This window comes from Thalassophryne amazonica, chromosome 14 (genome assembly GCF_902500255.1).
Source record: "Thalassophryne amazonica chromosome 14, fThaAma1.1, whole genome shotgun sequence".
NCBI lineage: Eukaryota > Metazoa > Chordata > Actinopteri > Batrachoidiformes > Batrachoididae > Thalassophryne > Thalassophryne amazonica.
This window is the reverse complement of record NC_047116.1, coordinates 93,084-117,786: the sequence shown is the minus strand read 5'-3', so window position 1 is coordinate 117,786 and position 24,703 is coordinate 93,084. Positions and strand designations below refer to the sequence as shown.

The 24,703-nt window shown below is 44.0% G+C and overlaps 1 protein-coding gene across 1 annotated transcript in view; it reads left to right on the top strand.

The window, feature by feature from the left end:
- The window catches only part of pde1a (phosphodiesterase 1A, calmodulin-dependent), a 397,928-nt gene that overhangs the window by 305,235 nt on the left and 67,990 nt on the right, over positions 1–24,703 (top strand). Inside the window, exons 9-10 of the mRNA XM_034187112.1 lie at positions 12,159–12,284; positions 12,453–12,554. Coding sequence (XP_034043003.1) covers positions 12,159–12,284; positions 12,453–12,554 — 228 coding nt within the window. The remainder of the gene's footprint in view (positions 1–12,158; positions 12,285–12,452; positions 12,555–24,703) is intronic.

The following is a 24,703-nucleotide window of genomic DNA, read 5'->3' as shown; positions in this document are numbered from 1 at the left end:
AACTAAGGGATGGTTCAGGGTCACCTGATCCAGCCCTAACTATAAGCTTTAGCAAAAAGGAAAGTTTTAAGCCTAATCTTAAAAGTAGAGAGGGTGTCTGTCTCCCTGATCTGAATTGGGAGCTGGTTCCACAGGAGAGGAGCCTGAAGGCTGAAGGCTCTGCCTCCCATTCTACTCTTACAAACCCTAGGAACTACAAGTAAGCCTGCAGTCTGAGAGCAAAGCGCTCTATTGGGGTGATATGGTACTACAAGGTCCCTAAGATAAGATGGGACCTGATTATTCAAAACCTTATAAGTAAGAAGAAGAATTTTAAATTCTATTCTAGAATTAACAGGAAGCCAATGAAGAGAGGCCAATATGGGTGAGATATGCTCTCTCCTTCTAGTCCCCGTCAGTACTCTAGCTGCAGCATTTTGAATTAACTGAAGGCTTTTTAGGGAACTTTTAGGACAACCTGATAATAATGAATTACAGTAGTCCAGCCTAGAGGAAATAAATGCATGAATTAGTTTTTCAGCATCACTCTGAGACAAGACCTTTCTGATTTTAGAGATATTGCGTAAATGCAAAAAAGCAGTCCTACATATTTGTTTAATATGCGCTTTGAATGACATATCCTGATCAAAAATGACTCCAAGATTTCTCACAGTATTACTAGAGGTCAGGGTAATGCCATCCAGAGTAAGGATCTGGTTAGACACCATGTTTCTAAGATTTGTGGGGCCAAGTACAATAACTTCAGTTTTATCTGAGTTTAAAAGCAGGAAATTAGAGGTCATCCATGTCTTTATGTCTGTAAGACAATCCTGCAGTTTAGCTAATTGGTGTGTGTCCTCTGGCTTCATGGATAGATAAAGCTGGGTATCATCTGCATAACAATGAAAATTTAAGCAATACCGTCTAATAATACTGCCTAAGGGAAGCATGTATAAAGTGAATAAAATTGGTCCTAGCACAGAACCTTGTGGAACTCCATAATTAACTTTAGTCTGTGAAGAAGATTCCCCATTTACATGAACAAATTGTAATCTATTAGACAAATATGATTCAAACCACCGCAGCGCAGTGCCTTTAATACCTATGGCATGCTCTAATCTCTGTAATAAAATTTTATGATCAACAGTATCAAAAGCAGCACTGAGGTCTAACAGAACAAGCACAGAGATGAGTCCACTGTCCGAGGCCATAAGAAGATCATTTGTAACCTTCACTAATGCTGTTTCTGTACTATGATGAATTCTAAAACCTGACTGAAACTCTTCAAATAGACCATTCCTCTGCAGATGATCAGTTAGCTGTTTTACAACTACCCTTTCAAGAATTTTTGAGAGAAAAGGAAGGTTGGAGATTGGCCTATAATTAGGTAAGATAGCTGGGTCAAGTGATGGCTTTTTAAGTAATGGTTTAATTACTGCCACCTTAAAAGCCTGTGGTACATAGCCAACTAACAAAGATAGATTGATCAGATGTAGCGATGAACTGTGTTAACTGACGATGGTTTTCTGAAGTGTTCCTGAGCCCACGCTGTAAGATCCTTTACACAATAATGTCGGTTTTTAATGCAGTGCCGCCTGAATATCATTTTTATCTGTTTCATTTATGCTTGACTAGCATAGTATCATCACATTAAGTTTATTCATTTTTAAAATTAAAATATAGTCCAAATGGATGGATATACAGTGCATCCAGAAAGTATTCATTGTTCTTCTCTTTCCACATTTTGTTATGTTTCAGCCTTGTTCCAAAATGCAGTAGATTAATTTCCTCCCCTCAACTCCAAACTCCAGGCTAGCTGCCATGTGCCTTTTACTAAGGAGTGGCTTCTGTCTGGCCACTCTACCATACAGGCCTGTTTGGTGGATTGCTGTGGATATGGATGATGGAGGCCACTGTCCCCATTGGGACCTTCAAAGCAGCAGAAATGTTTCTGTACCCATTTGTGCCTCGTGACTTACCCTAACCCTACTGTCCAGATACTGATTAACTTAAGTAGTAATAGCTTTTACATGGACAAGTGCATTTTGGCACCACCTACCCAGGACGGTGATTCAAATTCCAGACAGTAGTTCGGCTTATCATTGAAAGCGGTCATTTGGAGGGGTGGGAGGGGGTGAAATGAGGGTTGGGGTGGATGGGGCAAGGGCACATGACAGATCTGGGCATGTGGCGCCAAAATGCACTTGCCCATGTAAAAGCTATTACTGCTTAAATGTGGACAGTTATTCAGTATCTGGACAGTTATTCAAATTCCAGACAGTAGTTCGCCATATCATTAAATACAGTGAAATTGAGGGGTGGGAGGGGGTGAAATGGAGGTTGGTGGGCACGGGGCAAGGGCACTTGACATATATGGGCATGTGGCGCCAAAATGCACTTGCCCATGTAAAAGCTACTACTGCTTCAGTGTGGACAGTTATTCAGCGCAGAAAATCAGAATTTTTGAAATATTGTTTGTACAGTAGTCACTTGTCATCTTGACTATTTTTTTTTATTTAAATTGTTTTTGTCATTTTTTTTATTTCTAGTTGTTGTTTTTTGATGTGTAACTGTCAGTTCTTCTCATAATTGTTTTTGCAGCACTTTTTTAACTAAAGTTGTGACTAGAGTGAGGTGTAAGGAGTTGACAGATTTAATTCAAAGCACAAGCCTAATAAATGATTATATGTCTGTTTATGCTTTCCATATTCTGTCGTGTTTTTGGTTTTAGCATCAAATCCAAATCATTGTTTTATTTTGGAGTTTTTTAAAGGTAGAATTTAACAGGGCATTTATTTCCATTTTAAAAACATTTTTTGCCCATAACACAACCAGAACTGCTTCATTGCGAATTACTGTCTGAATAATGAACTACTGTCTACTGTCTAACTTCACACCAGTGTGATGTGAAGCAGGTGTGTGGAAGGTTCTGGAAAGAGGTGTGGTTTAGTGAACAAAGAAGAGGGAAGACAGGCAAGAGACTGTGGGAGGGCAAAACAAAGCATTGCAAAGCAAGATAAGTAGGTGACAGAAAAACTAACTGAATAACATGACGTGTTCTAGACGAATAATGCGTGAGCAAAACAAAAAGGGGCAGAACTAAGAAAAACTGTGACTCGTCTGAAGAGGGAAAAAACAAGGAACTTAATATTAAACCAAACTAGGATGAAACGGATACTGGCTGAGACAAAAGAAAATACAATAACTGATGAAGACAAAACAAACCATTGGTTAAACCGCAAATAAACAAAACCCGGTGAATACAGAATAATCCAATAAATAAAACAAGATAACGGATAAACAGAAAAATGCAATGAATAACACATGGAACATAATCAGATAAGCAACACTGAAGATAAATAATAACAAAAACCTGTGACCAAGCATTATGCAATAAATGTGATAAACTCATGATAAAAATGAAAACACAAACCGGCAGGACAAAACTAGAACAGAACTGAATGATAACAAAACAATACAAAGTTACAAAGAAACAAAGTGACAAAGCAAAATAGAACACAGAATAAACACATAATGAAAATAACCAACTAATAACACAAAGCAGGAGCCGAAGGGGAAGAAAAGAAAGAAGGAAAGATGGAATCAAAGCCTCAAACAGGGCCAAACTGTGACAGTTAGTCTTTTTATATTTTTAATCAATTTGCAAAAATCTCAAATACTTTTTCACATTGTGATTATGGTGGTTGTGTGTAGAATTTGAGGGAAAAAAAGAACGCCACCCATGTGGAATAAGGTTGTAACATAACAAAATGTGGAAAAGTGAAGCGCTGTGAATACTTCCTGGATGTACTGTATACCTAATTAAAATGCATAAGTCTTCGTGTTTGGTATAACGTCTTACTGAGTGTGGGTTTGAAATCTAAGTTTTATCTTTTTTTATTATTATTTCTTCAGAAACAAAGTGCTCAAGGGTTCATTTTCCTGATTTGAACATGTTCTCAGCACTTCCTTTGTAGAGTGGACAAAACAGCATCAAAGTAAAAATTTAAATAATGGCTTGATGAACAAACTATGTGCGTAATCCAGGATACGCTTGCATTCTTCTGATTTCAAGTTTTTAACAGACCTATCAACCTGTACACACTTTTCATACCAGGTGCACATTTTGACTTCAATGCTGGCATGATTTGTCGCTCAAAAGTATGCACTAAAAAAGCTCAAATAAATTACTGACAAATTGTGCTGCATGCAAGTCTACGCCAAGGAAGAAAAATGTGACTAATCATGACATCATATTCTATCCCCACAGTGTGTATGCTAGCAGTTGCTGCTAGCTGTGTGGTTAGATGTACTAATGGGCCATCTCAGAAGTCTGTGCTCCAGTATTTACATCAACTGAAATTTTTGTGCTATTTACACACAAGGACAAAATTGTTGGTACCGCTATATTTTATGTACACATTTTCATATGTGGTCAGAAATAAATGCAAACAAAGCAGTTTTGTATAACCATGTATTTTAAAAATGTCCAAAGTTATTTAAGAAATACAACCTATAACAATAACTTCTTCAGTGTTGTCTTGGTGGCTTCCATCACTAGTCTCCTTTTTGCATAGTTTTTCAGAACTGCCTCCTCCATAGAGAGATTTACCATGCTGTTTGTATTTCTTAAAGATTGGAAATGATGTCCAAGACATATTCAGTAACTTGTAAATATTCACGTGTTCATCCCCTGACTTGTCTAAAGAAAACTGGCTGTAAAAGTGATGATTTACTGTAAATTCATCAAAGGGTGCCAGTAACTAATGTCCAAACACATATTTTATGTCAGGATTTTTAGTTTCACTTTATCAAAGCATTTAGTTTTGGTCTTGTTGCCAAATAACTTGAGACACTTTAAAAATATTTTGATTATGACAGGTTGTTTGGTTTTTCTACAGAAATGCAAGGCTCACTCAGGCAGCTCTGGTGGTTGAAAGACTTTAGTGATGAAAACAGCAAAGGCCGGTACACGGAAAGGCAGCCCAAAAACACAGTAGCAGGACAAAAAACATCAGGCTTAGGCACGGTCGGAATAAACAGACTGGAAGTTGAGAACACGATGAGGCTGGCAGAACAAGAGAATACAAAACCAAGAGCTGGAAAGAAGGCACAGGGTGCATCAATCTGGAGAAGAAACAGATCAAAATGAGCAGTACATATACATCCCAGTGATTAGCAGCAAATTGACAGCAGGTGCGTGTGGAGGGGCCCAGAGCGAGAGCGTGGTCAGGAAAAGAGAGACACACCCACCACCAAGAGAGACAGAGAAACCAACACAGGAAAAGATCAAAACGCTCGACTGAACGGCTTTGACACCGCTGACATGGAAGGTGGGATGGATACACATGGACTGGGGAGCCCAAGACAGAACTGAGACAGGATTAATGACTTTGGAGACCGGGAATGACCACAAACCTGGGAGCCAATTTCTTGGGCACCCCCCTGAGGGAAAGGTGACGAGTCGAAAGCCACACCTTCTGGCCCGCAACGTAAGACGGTGCCGTGGACCTCTTATGGTCATCGGAGGCTTTATACGATGCTGGGGAACATAGCAGTATTTTCCGTTCCCGCTCCCAGGTTTGTCTGCAGTGAAGGATAAGACTGAGTGCCGAAGGGTCCGGGGAGTTAAGGTTGACTGACGAGAAGAGTGTGGGCTGATGACTAAAAACCACGTGGAAAGGAGAGTAACTGGTGGAAGCTGAGGGCAAACTGTTGTGTGTGAGTTCTATCCAAGGGAGTTGATCTGACCAGGATGTGGAATGACGTGATGTAAGCAACCGAAGCCCTTTCTCTAACTCCTGATTCAACCATTCCGCCTGCCCATTGGCCTGTGGATGGTAGCCCAAGGTTAAACTGGATGTGAACCCGAGGAGACGGTAAAACTCCCTCCAAAAATGGGATACGAACTGCAGACCCTGGTCCGACACAATGTCCTGAGGCAAGCCATGGAATTTGAAGATTTGATTTAACATTACCATTGCAGTTTCCTTAGCCGGCGGAAGTTTGCTTAGAGGTATAAAATGAACCATTTTCGAGAAGTGATCAGCTACGGTCAGGACAACTGTATGCCCCTTAGAGGGTGGAAAACTGGTCCCAAAATCCATTGCGATGTGAGACCACGGACAAATCGGGATTGGTAAAGGCTGTAAAGCACCTGCGGGCAGGTGATTGGACAATTTGTTCATCGCACATAACTGACAAACAGACACATATTCAGAGACATCTTTGACTAACCCAGGCCACCAAAACCTCTGCTGCACAATGAATATGGTCTTCCTAATACCTGGATGACAGAACACACAAGTTTCATGGCACCAGCAAATAGTTTCGCCCCTGAGGGAAGGCTGAAGGAATGAAAAGGTTTCTCCGCGGACACCCAGCGGGAATGGGCACATTCCCCATGGCCGATTTGATACGGGACTCAATGTCCCAAGTTAGTGTGGCCACAAAACAGGAGGAGGGTAAGATCGTTTCCGGCTCTACAAGCGCGTCAACCGGGTCCCCCTTGTCAGGATAAAGCATGGGGTTTACTGTTCTTTGAACCCAGGCAGTAGGACAGAGTAAAATTGAATCGACTAAAAAAATATTGCCCAACGGGTCTGAAGGGAGTTAAGGCATTTTGTGGTGTGGAGGTATTCAAGATTTTTATGGTCAGTGTAGACTATGAACAGGTTTTGTGGCCCCTCCAGCCAGTGCCGCCACTCCTCCAAAGCCACTTTGACCGCTAACACTTCGTGGTCGCCGATACCATAATTTCGTTCAGTTGGGGACAGCTTCTTAGACAAAAAGGCCCACCAATGCAGCCTGGTGTTAGAGGGATTTCTCTGAGATAAGACCGCCCCCACACCCACATTGGAGGCATCGACTTCAACCACGAACTGGCGAGCGGGGTCATGGACGAGCAGCACAGGGCTGCGGTAAAGCGATTCTCACACACGCACACACTCATCTTCAACTGCTTAGTCCAATTAAGGGTTGCGGGGGGCTGGAGCCTATCCTAGCAGTCATAGAGCGTGAGGTGGGGTACACCCAGGACAGGACACCAGTCCGTCACAGGGCCACAAACAGACAAACAAACACATACACACCTATGGACAATTTAAACATTCCAGTCCACCTAACCTGCATTGCTTTGGATGTGGGAGGAAACCGGAGCACCCGGAGGAAACCCACGCAAACATGGGGAGAACATGCAAACTCCACACAGAAAGGTCACAGGCGGGAATTGAACCCATGACCTTCTAGCTGTGCGGCAACAGTGCTAACCACTAAGCCACCATGCTGTAAAGCGATTCCTTAGGACTCTAAACACCTCGTCACACTTCGGCGTCCAGACGAATGGGCGGAAGGACGAGGTCACTGCATGAAGAGGAGCTGCGACAGTACTAAATCCCCGGATGAACTTGCAGTAGAAGTTGGCGAAACCTAAGACTCGCTGAACCTCCTTGCGGGATGTGGGAACTGCCCACTCCCAAACCGCCGTCACCTTTGCGGGATCCATTTTGATTTCTCCTGCTGAGATTACAAAACCTAGAAAAGAGATCGTGGATCTGTGGAATTCACATTTTTCTGCCTTTACAAAAAGCCCGTTTTGTAGCAAGGTTTGTAATACCAGACGGACATGATGTGTGTGCGTGACCAGATCATGAGAGAATATAAGGATGTCATCCAAATAAACAAAGACAAATTTATTAAGAAATTCCCGTAATACGACGTTGACTAGATTCTGAAATACATCAGGCGTGCTCGTGAGCCAAATGGCACTACTAGGTATTCATAATGTCCAGAGGGGGTGTTAAAGACCGTTTTCCATTCGTTACCTTGTTTTATTCTGACCAAGTAGTACGCATTTCGCAGATCATGTTTTGTAAAAATCGTGGCTCCTTCTAACAACTCAAATGTGGAGGAGATTAGCGGGAGCGGGAGGTGGTTCTTTACTGTGATGTCATTTAAGCCACGGTAATCAATGCAGGGGTGGAGTGTCTTATCCTTCTTTTCAATGAAAAAGAAACCCACCCCTGCACGCGATGATGAAGGACGAATCAAACCCACTGCCAAAGACTCCTGAATATACTCATTCATAGCATGATGTTCAGGAGCTGAAAGAGAAAAGAGCTTTCCCCATGGCGGAGATGCCCCGGGAAGGAGCTCGATAGTGCAGTCATATTCACGATGTGGAGGTAACAATTTAGCTTTGGCTTTGCTGAAGACGACTGCCAGGTCGTGGTAACATTCAGGGACTCCTGTGAGATCCGGATTGGAACCCTGCGGACTGCAGACAGTTTTATGCAGACACACATTATTACATGCCGGGCTCCATGAAACAATCTCACACTTAACTCAATCAAAGTTGGGCCCATAACACTGTAACCAGGGGTGCCCCAGTATGATCGGGTGAGTCATCTTATCCATTACATGAAAACAGATGGTGGCGCGTACAGACGCAGCGACCCCTCGCTGTCCCAACTTTGCGGTGATATGTTTGTCAGATAAGTGTTTGTCAGATAGTTTTACATCTTTTTCGTGTCGTCTGTCAATGTCAGAATAAAAGTACAGCTGACAGAGCCTGCTAGACATATCCAAAGCAGATTTGCATGTTTTGGAGACGCTAAAGGACTTGGATTATTCTGGCAGCCTACAACAATACCAGACTCGTCCTGCATCTCCTCGCCGGGAGAGGAACCACCGGAAACGGTGTGCGAGGAAACAGAAGAGGGGCAAGCGCGGAGGTATCCCAGCTAGGCTAGCGGCTAATCCAACTCGCCCAGCTAGACATCCTCTCCTGGCTAATGTACGATCACTGGACAACAAAATGGATCACATATGACTGCTGAGGTCAGCGAATCGTACAGTGAGTAAATGCTGTGTGTTTGTTTTCACTGAAACATGGTTAAATTACAACATTCCGGACTCTGCTGTACAACTGGAGCAGCTAGCATGCTATCAAGCTGACCGCGCCCTTGTAAACAGAGGAAAGACTCGCAGCGGGGGTCTGTGTGTCTACATTTGGAATGACTGGTGCTGGGACGCTGTGGTGGTGTGCAAACACTGCACATCACTAGCGACGTTTATGATCATTAAGTGTCGTCCCTTCTATCTGCCCAGGGAGTTTACTATGATTGTGCTGGTTGCAGTCTACACCCCACCCACCAAAAGCAGCAGTGACGGGAATGCAGCACTCAGTGAACTGTACCAGGCTATCAGTGAACAACAAACTGCACATGCAGATGGTTTTATCATCCTCACTGGAGATTTTAATCATGCTGATCTCAAAACTGTCCTTCCAAAATTTCACAAGCAAGTTGATTTCCCAACAAGGGGAAAAAAATACCTTGGACTTGGTTTATACCACACACAAAGGAGTATACAAAGCCTCCCCCACATCGGACTATCTGATGACATCACTGTTATGCTAATGCCAGCATACAGCCAAACTGTGAAAGTCATCAAATCTGCTAAGAAGCAGGTAAGAGTGTGGCCAGAGGAGGCCACCTCTGCTCTCCAGGACTGCTTCAACACAACGGATTGGGAAATGTTCAAACACGCAGCAACCTACAACAACAACACTGACATTGAGGAGAACACAGACACTGTGACGTCCTACATCACAAAGTGCACTGATGATGTGACCCACACAAAAACCATCATCACCCGGGCCAACCGGAAACCATGGCTGACAGGTGATGTCCACAAGCTGCTGAGAGCCAGAGACAAAGCCTTCAGAGCCAGGGAGAATCTGGCTTGAGAACAATGAGAGCCAACCTGTCCCGTGGCATCAGGAAGGCAAAAAAGGACGACACACAAAAAATAACGTCCCACTTCAAAGACAGCAAGGACGCACAGAGCCTGTGGCAAGGCATTCAGGCTATCACTGACTACAAGCCAGCACCACAGAGCTGTGAGAGCAACACCTCTCTGCTCAACAACCTGTACCACTTCTTTGCACGCTTTGAAGCACTGAACACCACACAGCCACAGAAGACCCCACCCCCTCCCCACGATCAGACCCTGTGCCCCTCTGTCGCCAGTGTGAAGAAGAAACTGGTGCCCATCAACACCCGCAAAGCAACAGGTCCGGACAACATCCCTGGTTGCGTGCTGAAGGACTGCACAGAAGAGCTTAAGGATGTCTTCACAGACGTCTTTAACACGTCCCTAAAGCAAGCCGTTGTTCCATCATGCTTCAAAGCTGCCACCATCATACCTGTGCCAAAAAAATCAGCTCCATCCTGTTTTAATGACTACCGTCCGGTGGCACTAACACCCATCATCATGAAGTGCTTTGAACAGCTAGTCATGTCACACATCAAATCCATCCTCCCCCCCCCACCCTAGACCCCTCCCAGTTCGCATACAGAGCCAAGCGATCTACAGAGGACGAAATCTGCTCAGCCCTGCACCCAGCCCTCACTCATCTGGACAAGAAGGACTCATATGTGAGAATGCTGTTCATAGACTTCAGTTCGGCATTCAACACCACAATACCTCAACAGCTCATCTGCAAACTGGACAAACTGGGGCTCAGCACTTCCCTTTGCAACTGGCTGTTGGACTTCTTCACCCAGAGGCCACAAGCAGTCCGTGTTGGCAACAACACCTCGAGCAGCATTGTACACAGGGGCTCCCCAAGGCTGCGTGCTCAGTCCACTGCTCTTCACATTACTGACACATGACTGCACAACAACCCACAGCACAAACCACACAGTGCAGTTTGTGGATGACACAACTCTGGTGGGGCTCATCACCAAGCGCAATGAGACTCACTACAGGGAAGAGGTCAACCTTCTGACCACATGGTGCAGAAACAACAACCTCCTGCTGAATGTCAGCAAAGACCAAGGAGATTGTTGTTGACTTCCGGAAAGGTCACACCCAACACCTGCCACTGACCATCAAGGGTGCTGCTGTGGAGAAAGTGAGCAGCACCAAATTCCTGGGGGTGCACATCAGTGAGGACCTGTTCTGGACCACCAACACTGCATCACTGGCAAAGAAGGCCCAGCGGTGTCTCTACTTCCTGCGCAAACTCAAGCGGGCAAGTGCTCCACCAACCATCATGAGCACTTTCTACCATGGCACCACTGAGAGCATCCTTTCCAGCTGCAGCACTGCACTGACTACAACAGGAAGCCCTGCAGCGCATAGTGAATGCAGCTGGAAGGATCATTGGTGCCTCACTCCCCTCTCTGCAAGACATATACCTGAGTATCATCAGCATAGCAGTGAAAGGTAATCCCAAAACACCACAATATGTGTCCAAAGGGTGCTATATGAAGGGAGAAAAGCAGGGGGCCTAAGACGAATCCCTGTGGTTTTTCCCAGATTTCATGTCACTAAGGTTAGAGGTAGCCTTATTGTACAAAACACAGTGAGAACGACTGGTCAGGTATGGTGTAAACTATGCAAGGGCACTCCCAGTAATCCCAAAATGATTCTCCAGCCTATTGAATAGAATATGATGATCCACAGTATCAATGCCACCCTGTTTGATAATTTCATTGTAGTGTTTAATAGCAACCATATGTTTCTATAACTAGTGCTAACTATTCTAAATGACTTTGACCTTTCAAGGACCTCCAAGGTCAGGTGAGATTAATAGACAATGTACATTAGTTCATAAACAGCTGATTACACTATGTAACACAATTTTTGTTCCTGGCTTCTAAGTGTTATATTTCAACTGCTTATGGCTAAAGTCTATGGAAAAATGACTACATTCAGCACAAACTTTGATTTTATTTTTTTTTAACGTTCTAGAAAGTTCTAAAAGTTTCTTGAAATTTCTAGATAATTCTGGAAACTTCTAGAAAATTCTGGACAGTTCTAGCAGTTAAAGAATATTCTAGAAGACTACTCAGTAGTAGTGAAGGCGAATCGAGAATATTCTTGAAAACAGACAAATTTCAAAATATCATTGTCCTGATCACAGAAGCAAAGTTTCTGTGGAATAACAGCTATTTTCTATTTATTTAAGGCATAACAGGTGAGGAAAACACACTGTGTACCCAGGAACAAAACAAAAATAAAATTTGTTACATAGTGTTATCAGCAGAACTGAGTAAGTGATGTTCACATGACAATTCTCAATGTGTTACCTTTCAGATGATGGTGCAAGGTCCATGGATGTGGGATGGAGCACCATCAATTTTTGATTAGATATCCTGTCTCTCCATTAGGTCAGAGGTGGCCATTCTGTACAATGATAGATCGGTTCTGGAGAACCATCATGTTTGTGCCGCCTACAAGTTGATGGCAGAGGATGACATGAACATCCTGGTCAACCTAAACAAAGAAGACTGGAGGTTCTCTCTGTTTTTTGTCCATCTCACTCTTTGCACGTGCGCACACACACACACACACACACGATTAAACATTTTTGTAGTATTCCTTGATGATGACAGGAAATGCTGCTGATTAGTAGTTGGTCAATATAATGATCAGTCACTGATTATTTTTACTTTTATTTTCAGGGAGCTAAGGTCTCTGGTGATTGAAATGGTAATGGCCACAGATATGTCCTGTCACTTTCAGCAGATCAAAATCATGAGGAACGCTGTGACACAGACACCCAGGTCAGTGCTAACAGAATCACCGGTAACTTCTGAAATTTAACAGATATCTTGGGCTGTATATGCCATCTTGCACAAAGCAATACACAACACAATTGTCACTGTGTCTAACCAATGCAACTGTTGTTTTCATGACCACATTCTTTGAATCACAATTGTACTTGATCTCATCTGTGTATCCAATAGCTTGTTGTTGTGTAAATGAAGTGTGTTCAGATACCAGGCCTGTGCATTGCTACTGTGTAGCAGCAGAAAGACCACCAAAAAAAGTGGTTGTAGTTTTAAGGTAGATTATTCAGAGGGGGTGCAGGATGCATGTACCTTCTGATTGTGTACATTTCAGAAGGATGAAAGGACATGAAAATTCAGTAAGGTGTGTCTTCTATTATATATACATTCCAAATCTAAGGTAGAACTCTACTAGTGTATACTAAGGTATATCAAAATATCTTTAAAAAAAAAAAGAACAGTAGAGCCACTTAGGTGCCTGGTCTTGAGAACCAGGGATGGTAGGTTGAAAAGCTTTTTTATCCCATGGGAACTCTCCCTACCCACCCAAGCAGCTCAAGAAAACGGACAGCATGCATATAAGTGATATTTACACAATCAAAGTAGTAAACAATATATACAAAAAATATAGTTACTACATAATATTATAGGAGTTAGCTCCTGAAACCTAAATGTTCATACAGGAGAAGATTGTAGTATACGTATACCTAGTCTGTAGACTTCTTGTAAAACTAAATTATAGCTAGTAGGCTAAGCTATAAATATGGTTATGTTATTATAGAAACATAAGCTATGATGTAATATGTTTTAGTTTCTATCTAAAGTCTAAGTAGTCTTGTCCATCCAAATTGGAAGTCCCAAAAACCAGTTTTATTTGTTATTATCTATCGTCCACCTGGTCGTTACTGTGAGTTTCTCTGTGAATTTTCAGACCTTTTGTCTGACTTAGTGCTTAGCTCAGATAAGATAATTATAGTGGGCGATTTTAACATCCACACAGATGCTGAGAATGACAGCCTCAACACTGCATTTAATCTATTATTAGACTCTATCGGCTTTGCTCAAAAAGTAAATGAGTCCACCCACCACTTTAATCATATTTTAGATCTTGTTCTGACTTATGGTATGGAAATAGAAGACTTAACAGTATTCCCTGAAAACTCCCTTTTGTCTGATCATTTTTTAATAACATTTACATTTACCCTGATGGACTACCCTGCAGTGGGGAATAAGTTTCATTACACTAGAAGTCTTTCAGAAAGCGCTGTAACTAGGTTTAAGGATATGATTCCTTCTTTATGTTCTCTAATGTCATATACCAACACAGAGCAGAGTAGCTACCTAAACTCTGTAAGGGAGTTAGAGTATCTTGTCAATAGTTTTACATCCTCATTGAAGACAACTTTGGATGCTGTAGCTCCTCTGAAAAAGAGAGCTTTAAATCAGAAGTGTCTGACTCCGTGGTATAACTCACAAACTCGTAGCTTAAAGCAGATAACCCGTAAGTTGGAGAGGAAATGGCGTCTCACTAATTTAGAAGATCTTCACTTAGCCTGGAAAAAGAGTTTGTTGCTCTATAAGAAAGCCCTTCGTGAAGCTAGGACATCTTTCTACTCATCACTAATTGAAGAAAATAAGAACAACCCCAGGTTTCTTTTCAGCACTGTAGCCAGGCTGACAAAGAGTCAGAGCTCTATTGAGCTGAGTATTCCATTAACTTTAACTAGTAATGACTTCATGACTTTCTTTGCTAACAAAATTTTGACTATTAGAGAAAAAATTACTCATAACCATCCCAAAGATGTATCGTTATCTTTGGCTGCTTTCAGTGATGCCGGTATTTGGTTAGACTCTTTCTCTCCGATTGTTCTGTCTGAGTTATTTTCATTAGTTACTTCATCCAAACCATCAACATGCTTATTAGACCCCATTCCTGCCAGGCTGCTCAAGGAAGTCCTACCATTATTTAATGCTTCAATCTTAAATATGATCAATCTATCTTTGTTAGTTGGTTATGTACCACAGGCCTTTAAGGTGGCAGTAATTAAACCATTACTTAAAAAGCCATCACTTGACCCAGCTATCTTAGCTAATTATAGGCCAATCTCCAACCTTCCTTTTCTCTCAAAGATTCTTGAGAGGGTAGTTGTAAAACAGCTAACTGATCACCTGCAGAGGAATGGTCTATTTGAAGAGTTTCAGTCAGGTTTTAGAATTCATCATAGTACAGAAACAGCATTAGTGAAGGTTACAAATGATCTTCTTATGGCTTCGGACAGTGGACTTATCTCTGTGCTTGTTCTGTTGGACCTCAGTGCTGCTTTTGATACTGTTGACCATAAAATTTTATTACAGAGATTAGAGCATGTCATAGGTATTAAAGGCATTGCGCTGCGGTGGTTTGAATCATATTTGTCTAATAGATTACAGTTTGTTCATGTAAATGGGGAATCTTCTTCACAGACTAAAGTTAATTATGGAGTTCCACAAGGTTCTGTGCTAGGACCAATTTTATTCACTTTATACATGCTTCCCTTGGGCAGTATTATTAGACGGTATTGCTTAAATTTTCATTGTTACGCAGATGATACCCAGCTTTATCTATCCATGAAGCCAGAGGATACGCACCAATTAGCTAAACTGCAGGATTGTCTTACAGACATAAAGACATGGATGACCTCTAATTTCCTGCTTTTAAACTCAGATAAAACTGAAGTTATTGTACTTGGCCCCACAAATCTTAGAAGCATGGTGTCTAACCAGATCGTTACTCTGGATGGCATTTCCCTGATCTCTAGTAATACTGTGAGAAATCTTGGAGTTATTTTTGATCAGGATATGTCATTCAAAGCGCATATTAAACAAATATGTAGGACTGCCTTTTTGCATTTACGCAATATCTCTAAAATCAGAAAGGTCTTGTCTCAGAGTGATGCTGAAAAACTAATTCATGCATTTGTTTCCTCTAGGCTGGACTATTGTAATTCATTATTATCAGGTTGTCCTAAAAGTTCCCTAAAAAGCCTTCAGTTGGTTCAGAATGCTGCAGCTAGAGTACTGACGGGGACTAGCAGGAGAGAGCATATCTCACCCGTGTTGGCCTCCCTTCATTGGCTTCCTGTTAATGCTAGAATAGAATTTAAAATTCTTCTTCTTACTTATAAGGTTTTGAATAATCAGGTCCCATCTTATCTTAGGGACCTCATAGTACCATATTACCCCATTAGAGCGCTTCGCTCTCAGACTGCGGGCTTACTTGTAGTTCCTAGGGTTTGTAAGAGTAGAATGGGAGGCAGAGCCTTCAGCTTTCAGGCTCCTCTCCTGTGGAACCAGCTCCCAATTCAGATCAGGGAGACAGATACCCTCTCTACTTTTAAGATTAGGCTTAAAACTTTCCTTTTCGCTAAGGCTTATAGTTAGGGCTGGATCGGGTGACCCTGGACCATCCCTTGGTTATGTTGCTTTAGACGTAGACTGTGTTTCATAATTATTGTATGGCCTTGCCTTGCAATGTGGAGCGCCTTGGGGCAACTGTTTGTTGTGATTTGGCGCTATACAAGAAAAAAGTTGATTGATTGATTGATAAAGTTCACCCTGCTAGCTTACTATAGGAAGACAAAATCCATACTCTACATGCTTTCTAATGGAAACCCCAAACTATCTATATACTATCTATTGATATCTATTAAAGAACCCATAAACTGAAGAACCATTACAAATCTACACCATGGTCAGTAAAAGTGTAAATCACAAATGTAGCCTAACTATAGCCAGAATAGTTACCGTTAATTTAGCGTTAACTAGCCAACCGTACTTTCCTAGCAAAAAAAGCTAAACAAAGCTGGTAACTGGCGTATAAAGCACAATTGCGTCACTTCACCCTACAATAATGGTATTAACAACACATACATATAACAACAAATGTAAACAAAAGTGTGTATTAACGTTAGCTTCCCAAACAGACCAGAACCGACTATGTTGTCAGCTATGACAAATGACGTCCACATTCTGTTGAATGAGAGCTGCCACTGCTACCACGTGCATTTCTTGCTGGGCGTAGGGCACAAAGTGATGGCGGAAGCACCAAAATCGCCTAATGAGTGATCATCACAAACATAACTAGAGTACCACACTCGTAGAGCACAAACCTCCCCCCAACACTACTTTCCAATTCCACAAATTCTTACCTTGGAAAAAAATTTGAAGGTCAGAGTCCTGTTAGAAGTGGCTTTACATAAGTTAAATTAGATGTGATCAAATGTCAGGAATTTGTATATTAGGGTTTAGTACCAGAAACTAACTCAAGTCAAGACCCAAAAGCAAGACAGCGAAGACACAAAGATGAGTTTCCACAATGTGGCAAGGTTTATTTGCAACAGGGGAGTGTAAAACACAGAGACAAGTGAACAGAGGGTGCTAACAAAAATACATTTCCAAAAGTCTGACTCAGGGAAGTCCGGGACAAAAACTGGTGAGGGGAAGGGTCCAACAAAAATACAGTTCCACCCAACTCTGGGTGAGGAGATAAACATGACAAAAGTCAAGGTAAAGTGCAAAACAAAAGACAACACACTCACAACCCGAGAAGAGACAAGGAGAGAACCTGCAACTAAAAATGGATTAACAAATACGAATTACACAGAGCAACAACATACAATGGAGCCACACTGGATGGAAAAAAAAACAAAAGTGGCTTAAATAGACAAACTAATCATACGGCAGGTGCAGGAAGTAGCAGAGGACCTAGGACATGTGAGGAACTAAACAGAACCCAATGATGCAGCAAATCGCAAGACATACATGGGTGACTGAACATAACCACAAACACCAGAGCTCCGGTGTTGTAGAGTTGGCATATAAATTATCCGTTTCAGCTATACTATGTGACAGGTCTGTTAATCGTTGTTTAAGTTTCTTCCTCTGGTATGCTGAGTATGAGAAAATCTGGCCTCTAAGGTAAGCTTTAAGAGCCTCCCAGGCAGTGGTTAGTTGCACCCCTGGAGTGATATTAATTTCCAAGAACATATCTATTTGTTGTGAAAGGAATTTTTTAAATGGGTTAGCAACAACGGGTCAAACCGCCAGGTATGTTGGGGTCTAGGGCATCCGTGAAAGCTTATGTCTAGCTGTACCGGGCCATGATCAGATATGACAATGCTTTTATATTGGCACTCCCTGACTGTAGGAAGGATCCTGCTGTCGAGAAGAAAAAAGTCTATCCTTGCGTATAAATGTTGTACTGGGGAAAAAATGAGTATTGCGTCATTGTTGGATTTTCTTTTCTCCAGGGATCAAAAAGTGCAAAGGATTCAGAAAAAGTCTTAATAACGGCGCCTGCCTTTGAAATCTTACTATTGGGCCTTGGGTTTGACTGGTCCAGATAAGGGTCCAACACACAATTAAAATCTCCCCCCAAAATTAAATGGTGATCATTCAAATCTGGGAGGGCTGCTATAAAACTGGAAAAGAAAAGAGGATCATCCCAGTTTGGACCATATACATTTGCTAGTACCAATCGAGTGCTGTACAGAGCCCCTGTCACTATCACATATCTTCCCCTCGAGTCAGAGATGGTCGATAGTGGGATGAAAGGGATACCTTTCCTTACTAAGATGGTTGTGCCTCTGGTTCTATATTCACTCTTTGAACAAAATGTTTGCCCTGTTTCCTGTAGAAACATAATGTCGGAGTTCGGAGATTTTAAATGTGCAAAAAGCTGCGTTTCACTGGGTTATGCTACCCCTTTATATTCCAACTCAAAACGCAAGTGCTGCCCACATTCTGTGTATCAGACATTGATTACCATAAAACAGTATAAGTGTATACGAAACGAAATTGCCCGTCGCTGACACACAAGAAGAAAAAGAAAAAATAGCCTCAAAAAACCATGCTGATCTACTAATTGTCTAGAGAACACACTCCTTATCACTAGTATAACAAAGCCAATAACCATACATAAACCCAATAAGCCCCAACCAGGGTGAACAATTTTCTTGTCTAGGTTGTTTCACCAGCAACTCAAAATATTTAGTGTTTTTTCCTCTACTGGTGGTTGGCTCTCACTGCGGTATTGTATCACTTCCTGTTCCGGAGCACAGCGGTGTTTTGCTGTATCTATTAGTTGTTTAATCTGCGCAGTTAGATTGATCTAGTTAACGAGATAATGATTTGTTTCACAGTGTAATCTTCACATGCCTTAACTAAAGCACTCCCTCTGCTGAATCACCTCTAAATTATTTACACATTATTCACTTTGTGTGTTTTTTAGGAAACCGCTAGCTTAGCGCAGCTACTAGCTCTTAGCCGGTTTAGCATGGCGGTTGCTCCTGTCTCTCCCGCACGTTTCTGCTCTGGGTGTGAAATGTTTAGTTATTCCTCTGCCTCCTTTAGCAGTAATGGTACTTGTAATAAGTGTAGCTTATTCGTAGCTTTGGAGGCCAGGCTGGGCAAATTGGAGACTCGGCTCCACACCTTGGAAAATCCTACAGCTAGCCAGGCCCCTGTAGTTGGTGCAGACCATGGTAGCTTAGCCGACGTTAGTTCCCCTCCAGCAGATCCCGAGCAACCGGGAAAGCAGGCCGACTGGGTGACGGTGAGGAGGAAGCGTAGTCCTAAACAGAAGCCCTGTGTACACTGCCAACCCGTTCACATTTCTAACCGTTTTTCCCCACTCGGCGACACACCCGCCGAGGATCAAACTCTGGTTATTGGCGACTCTGTTTTGAGAAATGTGAAGTTAGCGACACCAGCAACCATAGTCAATTGTTTTCCGGGGGCCAGAGCAGGCGACATTGAAGGAAATTTGAAACTGCTGGCTAAGGCTAAGCGTAAATTTGGTAAGATTGTAATTCACGTCGGCAGTAATGACACCCAGTTATGCCAATCGGAGGTCACTAAAATTAATATTGAATCAGTGTGTAACTTTGCAAAAACAATGTCGGACTCTGTAGTTTTCTCTGTGCCCCTCCCCAATCGGACCGGGAGTGACATGTTTAGCCGCATGTTCTCCTTGAATTGCTGGCTGTCTGAGTGGTGTTCAAAAAATGAGGTGGGCTTCATAGATAATTGGCAAACTTCTGGGGAAAACCTGGTCTTGTTAGGAAAGACGGCATCCATCCCACTTTGGATGGAGCAGCTCTCATTTCTAGAAATCTGGCCAATTTTCTTAAATCCTCCAAACCGTGACTATCCAGAGTTGGGACCAGGAAGCAGAGTTGTAGTCTTACACACCTCTCTGCAGCTTCTCTCCCCCTGCCATCCCCTCATTACCCCATCCCTGTAGAGACGGTGCCTACTCCCAGACCACCAACAACCAGGAAAAATCTATTTAAGCATAAAAATTCAAAAAGAAAAAATAATATAGCACCTTCAACTGCACCACAGACTAAAACAGTTAAATGTGGCCTATTAAACATTAGATTACAATTTGTTCATGTAAATGGGGAATCTTCTTTACAGACTAAGGTTAATTATGGAGTTCCACAAGGTTCTGTGCTAGGACCAATTTTAATCACTTTATACATGCTTCCCTTAGGCAGTATTATTAGACAGTATTGCTTAAATTTTCATTGTTACGCAGATGATACCTAACTTTATCTATCCATGAAGCCAGAGGACACACACCAATTAGCTAAACTGCAGGATTGTCTTACAGACATAAAGACATGGATGACCTATAATTTCCTGCTTTTAAACTCAGATAAAACTGAAGTTATTGTACTTGGCCCCACAAATCTTAGAAACATGGTGTCTAACCAGATCCTTACTCTGGATGGCATTACCATGACCTTTGGTAATACTGTGAGAAATCTTGGAGTCATTTTTGATCAGGATATGTCATTCAATGCGCATATTAAACAAATATGTAGGACTGCTTTTTTGCATTTGCGCAATATCTCTAAAATTAGAAAGGTCTTGTCTCAGAGTGATGCTGAAAAACTAATTCATGCATTTATTTCCTCTAGGCTGGCTATTGTAATTCATTATTATCAGGTTGTCCTAAAAGTTCCATGAAAAGCCTTCAGTTAATTCAAAATGCTGCAGCTAGAGTACTGACAGGGACTAGAAGGAGAGAGCATATCTCACCCATATTGGCCTCTCTTCATTGGCTTCCTGTTAATTCTAGAATAGAATTTAAAATTCTTCTTCTTACTTAAAAGGTTTTGAATAATCAGGTCCCATCTTATCTTAGGGACCTCATAGTACCATATCACCCCAATAGAGCGCTTCGCTCTCAGACTGCAGGCTTACTTGTAGTTCCTAGGGTTTGTAAGAGTAGAATGGGAGGCAGAGCCTTCAGCTTTCAGGCTCCTCTCATGTGGAACCAGCTCCCAACTCAGATCAGGGAGACAGACACCCTCTCTACTTTTAAGATTAGGCTTAAAACTTTCCTTTTTGCTAAAGCTTATAGTTAGGGCTGGATCAGGTGACCCAGAACCATCCCTTAGTTATGCTGCTATAGACTTAGACTGCTGGGGGGTTCCCATGATGCACTGAGTGTTTCTTTCTCTTTTTGCTCTGTATGCACCACTCTGCATTTAATCATTAGTGATTGATCTCTGCTCTCTTCCACAGCATGTCTTTTTCCTGGTTCTCTCCCTCAGCCCCAACCAATCCCAGCAGAAGACTGCCCCTCCCTGAGCCTGGTTCTGCTGGAGGTTTCTTCCTGTTAAAAGGGAGTTTTTCCTTCCCACTGTCGCCAAGTGCTTGCTCACAGGGTCGTTTTGACCGTTGGGGTTTTTCCGTAATTATTGTATGGCTTTGCCTTACAATATAAAGCGCCTTGGGGCAACTGTTTGTTGTGATTTGGTGCTATATAAATAAAATTGATTTGATTTGATTTTTCCCCTCCCTCTTAACATCTGCTTCCTAATACTCTGGACTACAAAATAGTTCCTTCACAGTGACCCCATATGGCCTTAGTGTTTTTTTTCTCTTCGGGAAAAACTTTTTGTTTTTGTAATTTTTTTGGGAACTCGTTAGAAGACTCGTTAGTAGACCTTTAATGAGCCTTTCATTGGATTCAGGTGTGTTGGAGCAGGAAGACAACTAAGAATGTCAGGAATGTGGCTCTCGAGGACCGAACTTGGCCACCCCTGGGCTAATAGGTTTTTTTTTGTTTTGTTTTTGTTTTTTTGCATTAGACTTATTTCATTATCATTTTTATATAATAATAAAGTAATATAATTGATTAATTAACTAATGACTCCCATGACCAATAAAAAAACAAGGACCAAGATGACGCCCGGTATGGCGGAGCCGGGGCCCCACCCTGGAGCCAGGCCTGGGGTTGGGGTTCACGCACAAGCGCCTGGTGGTTGGGCCTTAGCCCATGGCTCAGCCCGAAAGAGCGACATGGGCCTGCCCTCCTGTGGGTTCACTACCTGCAGAGGGGGCCATGGGGGTCGGGTGCAGAGAGGATTGGGTGGCGGTCGAGGGCGGGTGGCCCGGCGGCCCGGTCCACACTCACAGCCCCTGGCTGTTGGGATGTGGAATGTCACCTCACTGGGGGGGAAGGAGCCTGAGCTTGTGCGGGAGGTTGAGAGATACCGACTAGGGATAGTCGGGCTCACCTCCACGCACAGCTTGGGCTCTGGTACCCAACTCCTGGAGAGGGGCTGGACGCTCCACTTTTCTGGCGTTGCCCACGGGGAGAGGCGGAGACCTGGGGACACATTGCTTATTGCTCCCCAGCTCAGTCGCCATGTGTTGGAGTTCACTCCGGTGAACAAGAGGGTCGCGTCCCTACGCCTTTGGGTCGGGGACAGGTTTCCTCACTGTTGTCTCAGCCTATGGGCCGAGCGGCAATGCAGATACCCGACCTTCTTGGAGTCCCTGGGAGGGGTACTAGATAGCGCTCCGGCTGGGGACTCCATTGTTCTCCTGGGGGATTTCAATGCCCACGTGGGCGGCGACAGTGAGACCTGGAGGGGGGGGATCGGGAAGCACGGCCTCCCCGATCTGAACCCGAGTGGAGTTCAGTGGTTGGACTTCTGTGCTAGTCACAGTTTGTCCATCATGAACACCATGTTCGAGCAGAAGGGTGTCCATAAGAGCACGTGGCACCAGGACACCCTGAGCTGGAGGTCGATGATCGACTTTGTAGTCGTATCATCTGACCTTCGGCCACATGTCTCGGACACTCGAGTGACGAGAGGGGCTGAGCTGTCGACCGATCACCACCTGGTGGTGAGTTGGATCCGCTGGGAGGGGAGGATGCCGGTCAGACCCGGCAGGCCCAAACATATTGTGAGGGTCTGCTGGGAACGACTGGCGGAACCCTCTGTCAGCAAGGTCTTCAACTCCCACCTCCGGGAGAGCTTCTCCCAGATCCTGGGGGAGGTTGGAGACATGGAGTCTGAGTGGACCATGTTCTCCACCTCCATTGTCGATGCGGCCGCTCGTAGCTGTGGTCACAAGGTCTCTGGTGCCTGTGGCGGCAGAAATCCCAGAACCCGGTGGTGGATGCCGGACGTAAGGGATGCCGTCAAGCTGAAGAAGGAGTCCTACTTGTCATTGTTGGTAGGTGGGACCCCGGAGGCAGCTGACAGGTACTGGCAGGCCAAGCATGCCGCAGCCCGTGCGGTCGCAGAGGGAAAAACCTGGGTCTGGGAGGAGTTCGGGGAAGCCATGGAGGAGGACTGTCGGTCGGCCTCGAAGAAATTCTGGCAAACCATCCGACGCCTCAGGAGGTGGAAGCAGCTCTCCACCAGCACTGTCTATGGTGCGGGTGGGGAGCTGTTGACCCTGACTGGAGATTTTGTCGGGCGTTGGAAGGAATACTTCGAAGATCTCCTCAATCCCACATCTTCCGAAGAGGAAGCAGAGACTGGGGACTCAGAGGCAGACTGATCCATTACCCAGGCGGAAGTCACTGAGGTGGTTAGAAAGCTCCTCGGTGGGAAGGCTCCTGGGGTGGACAAAATCTGTCTTGAGTACCTTAAGTCTCTGGATGTTGTGGGACTGTCTTGGCTGACATGCCTCTGCAACATCGTGTGGCGGTCGGGGACAGTGCCTCTGGATTGGCAGACCGTGGTGGTGGTCGCTCTGTTTAAGAAGGGGGACCGGAGGGTGTGTTCCAACTACAGGGGGATCACACTCCTCAGCCTCCCCGGTAAGGTCTATTCCAGAGTACTGAAGAGGAGAATTCGAGAATTCGACCGATAGTCGAACCTCAGATTCAGGAGGAGCAGTGTGGTTTTTGTCCTGGTCGCAGCACACTGGACCAGCTCTACACGCTCCATCGGGTGCTCGAGGGTTCATGGGAGTTTGCCCAACCAGTCCACATGTGCTTTGTGGATCTGGAGAAGGCATTCGACCGTGTCCCTTGGGGCACCCTGTGGGGGGTGCTTTGGGAGCACGGAGTCCGGAGTCCTTTGCTAAGGGCTATCCGGTCCCTGTACGACTGCAGTAAGAGCTTCGTTCGCATTGCCGGTAGTAAGTCAAACCTGTTTCCAGTGTGCGTTGGCCTCCATCAGGGCTGCCCTAAGTCACTGGTTCTGTTCATTATCTTTATGGACAGAATATCTAGGGGCAGCCAGGGTGTGGACGGGGTCTAGTTTGGGAACCACAGAATCTCGTCCCTGCTGTTTGCGGACGATGTGGTTCTGTTGGCTTCGTCAAATCAGGACCTTCAACGTGCACTGGGCCTGTTTTCAGCCAAGTGTGAAGCATTCGGGATGAAAATCAGCACCTCCAAATCCGATGCCATGGATCTCGACCGGAAAAAGGTGCTTTGCCCTCTTCAGGTCGGTGGAGTGTCCTTGCCTCAAGTGGAGGAGTTTAAGTATCTCGGGGTCTTGTTCACGAGTGTGGGATGGATGGCGCGTGAGGTCGATAGACGGATCGGTGCAGCATCTGCAGTGATGTGGTCGCTGTATCGGAGCGCCGTGGTGAAGAGAGCGCTGAGTAGGGGGGCAAAGCTCTCGATTTACTGATCGATCTACGTTCTGATCCTCACCTATGGTCATGAGATTTGGCTCATGACTGAAAGAAGGAGATCGCGAGTACAAGCGGCCGAGATGAGTTTCCTCCGCAGGGTGGCTGGGTGCTCCCTTAGAGATAGGGTGAGGAGCTCGGTCACTTGGGAGGAGCTCGGAGTCGAGCCACTGCTCCTTCACGTCAAAAGGAGCCAGTTGAGGTTG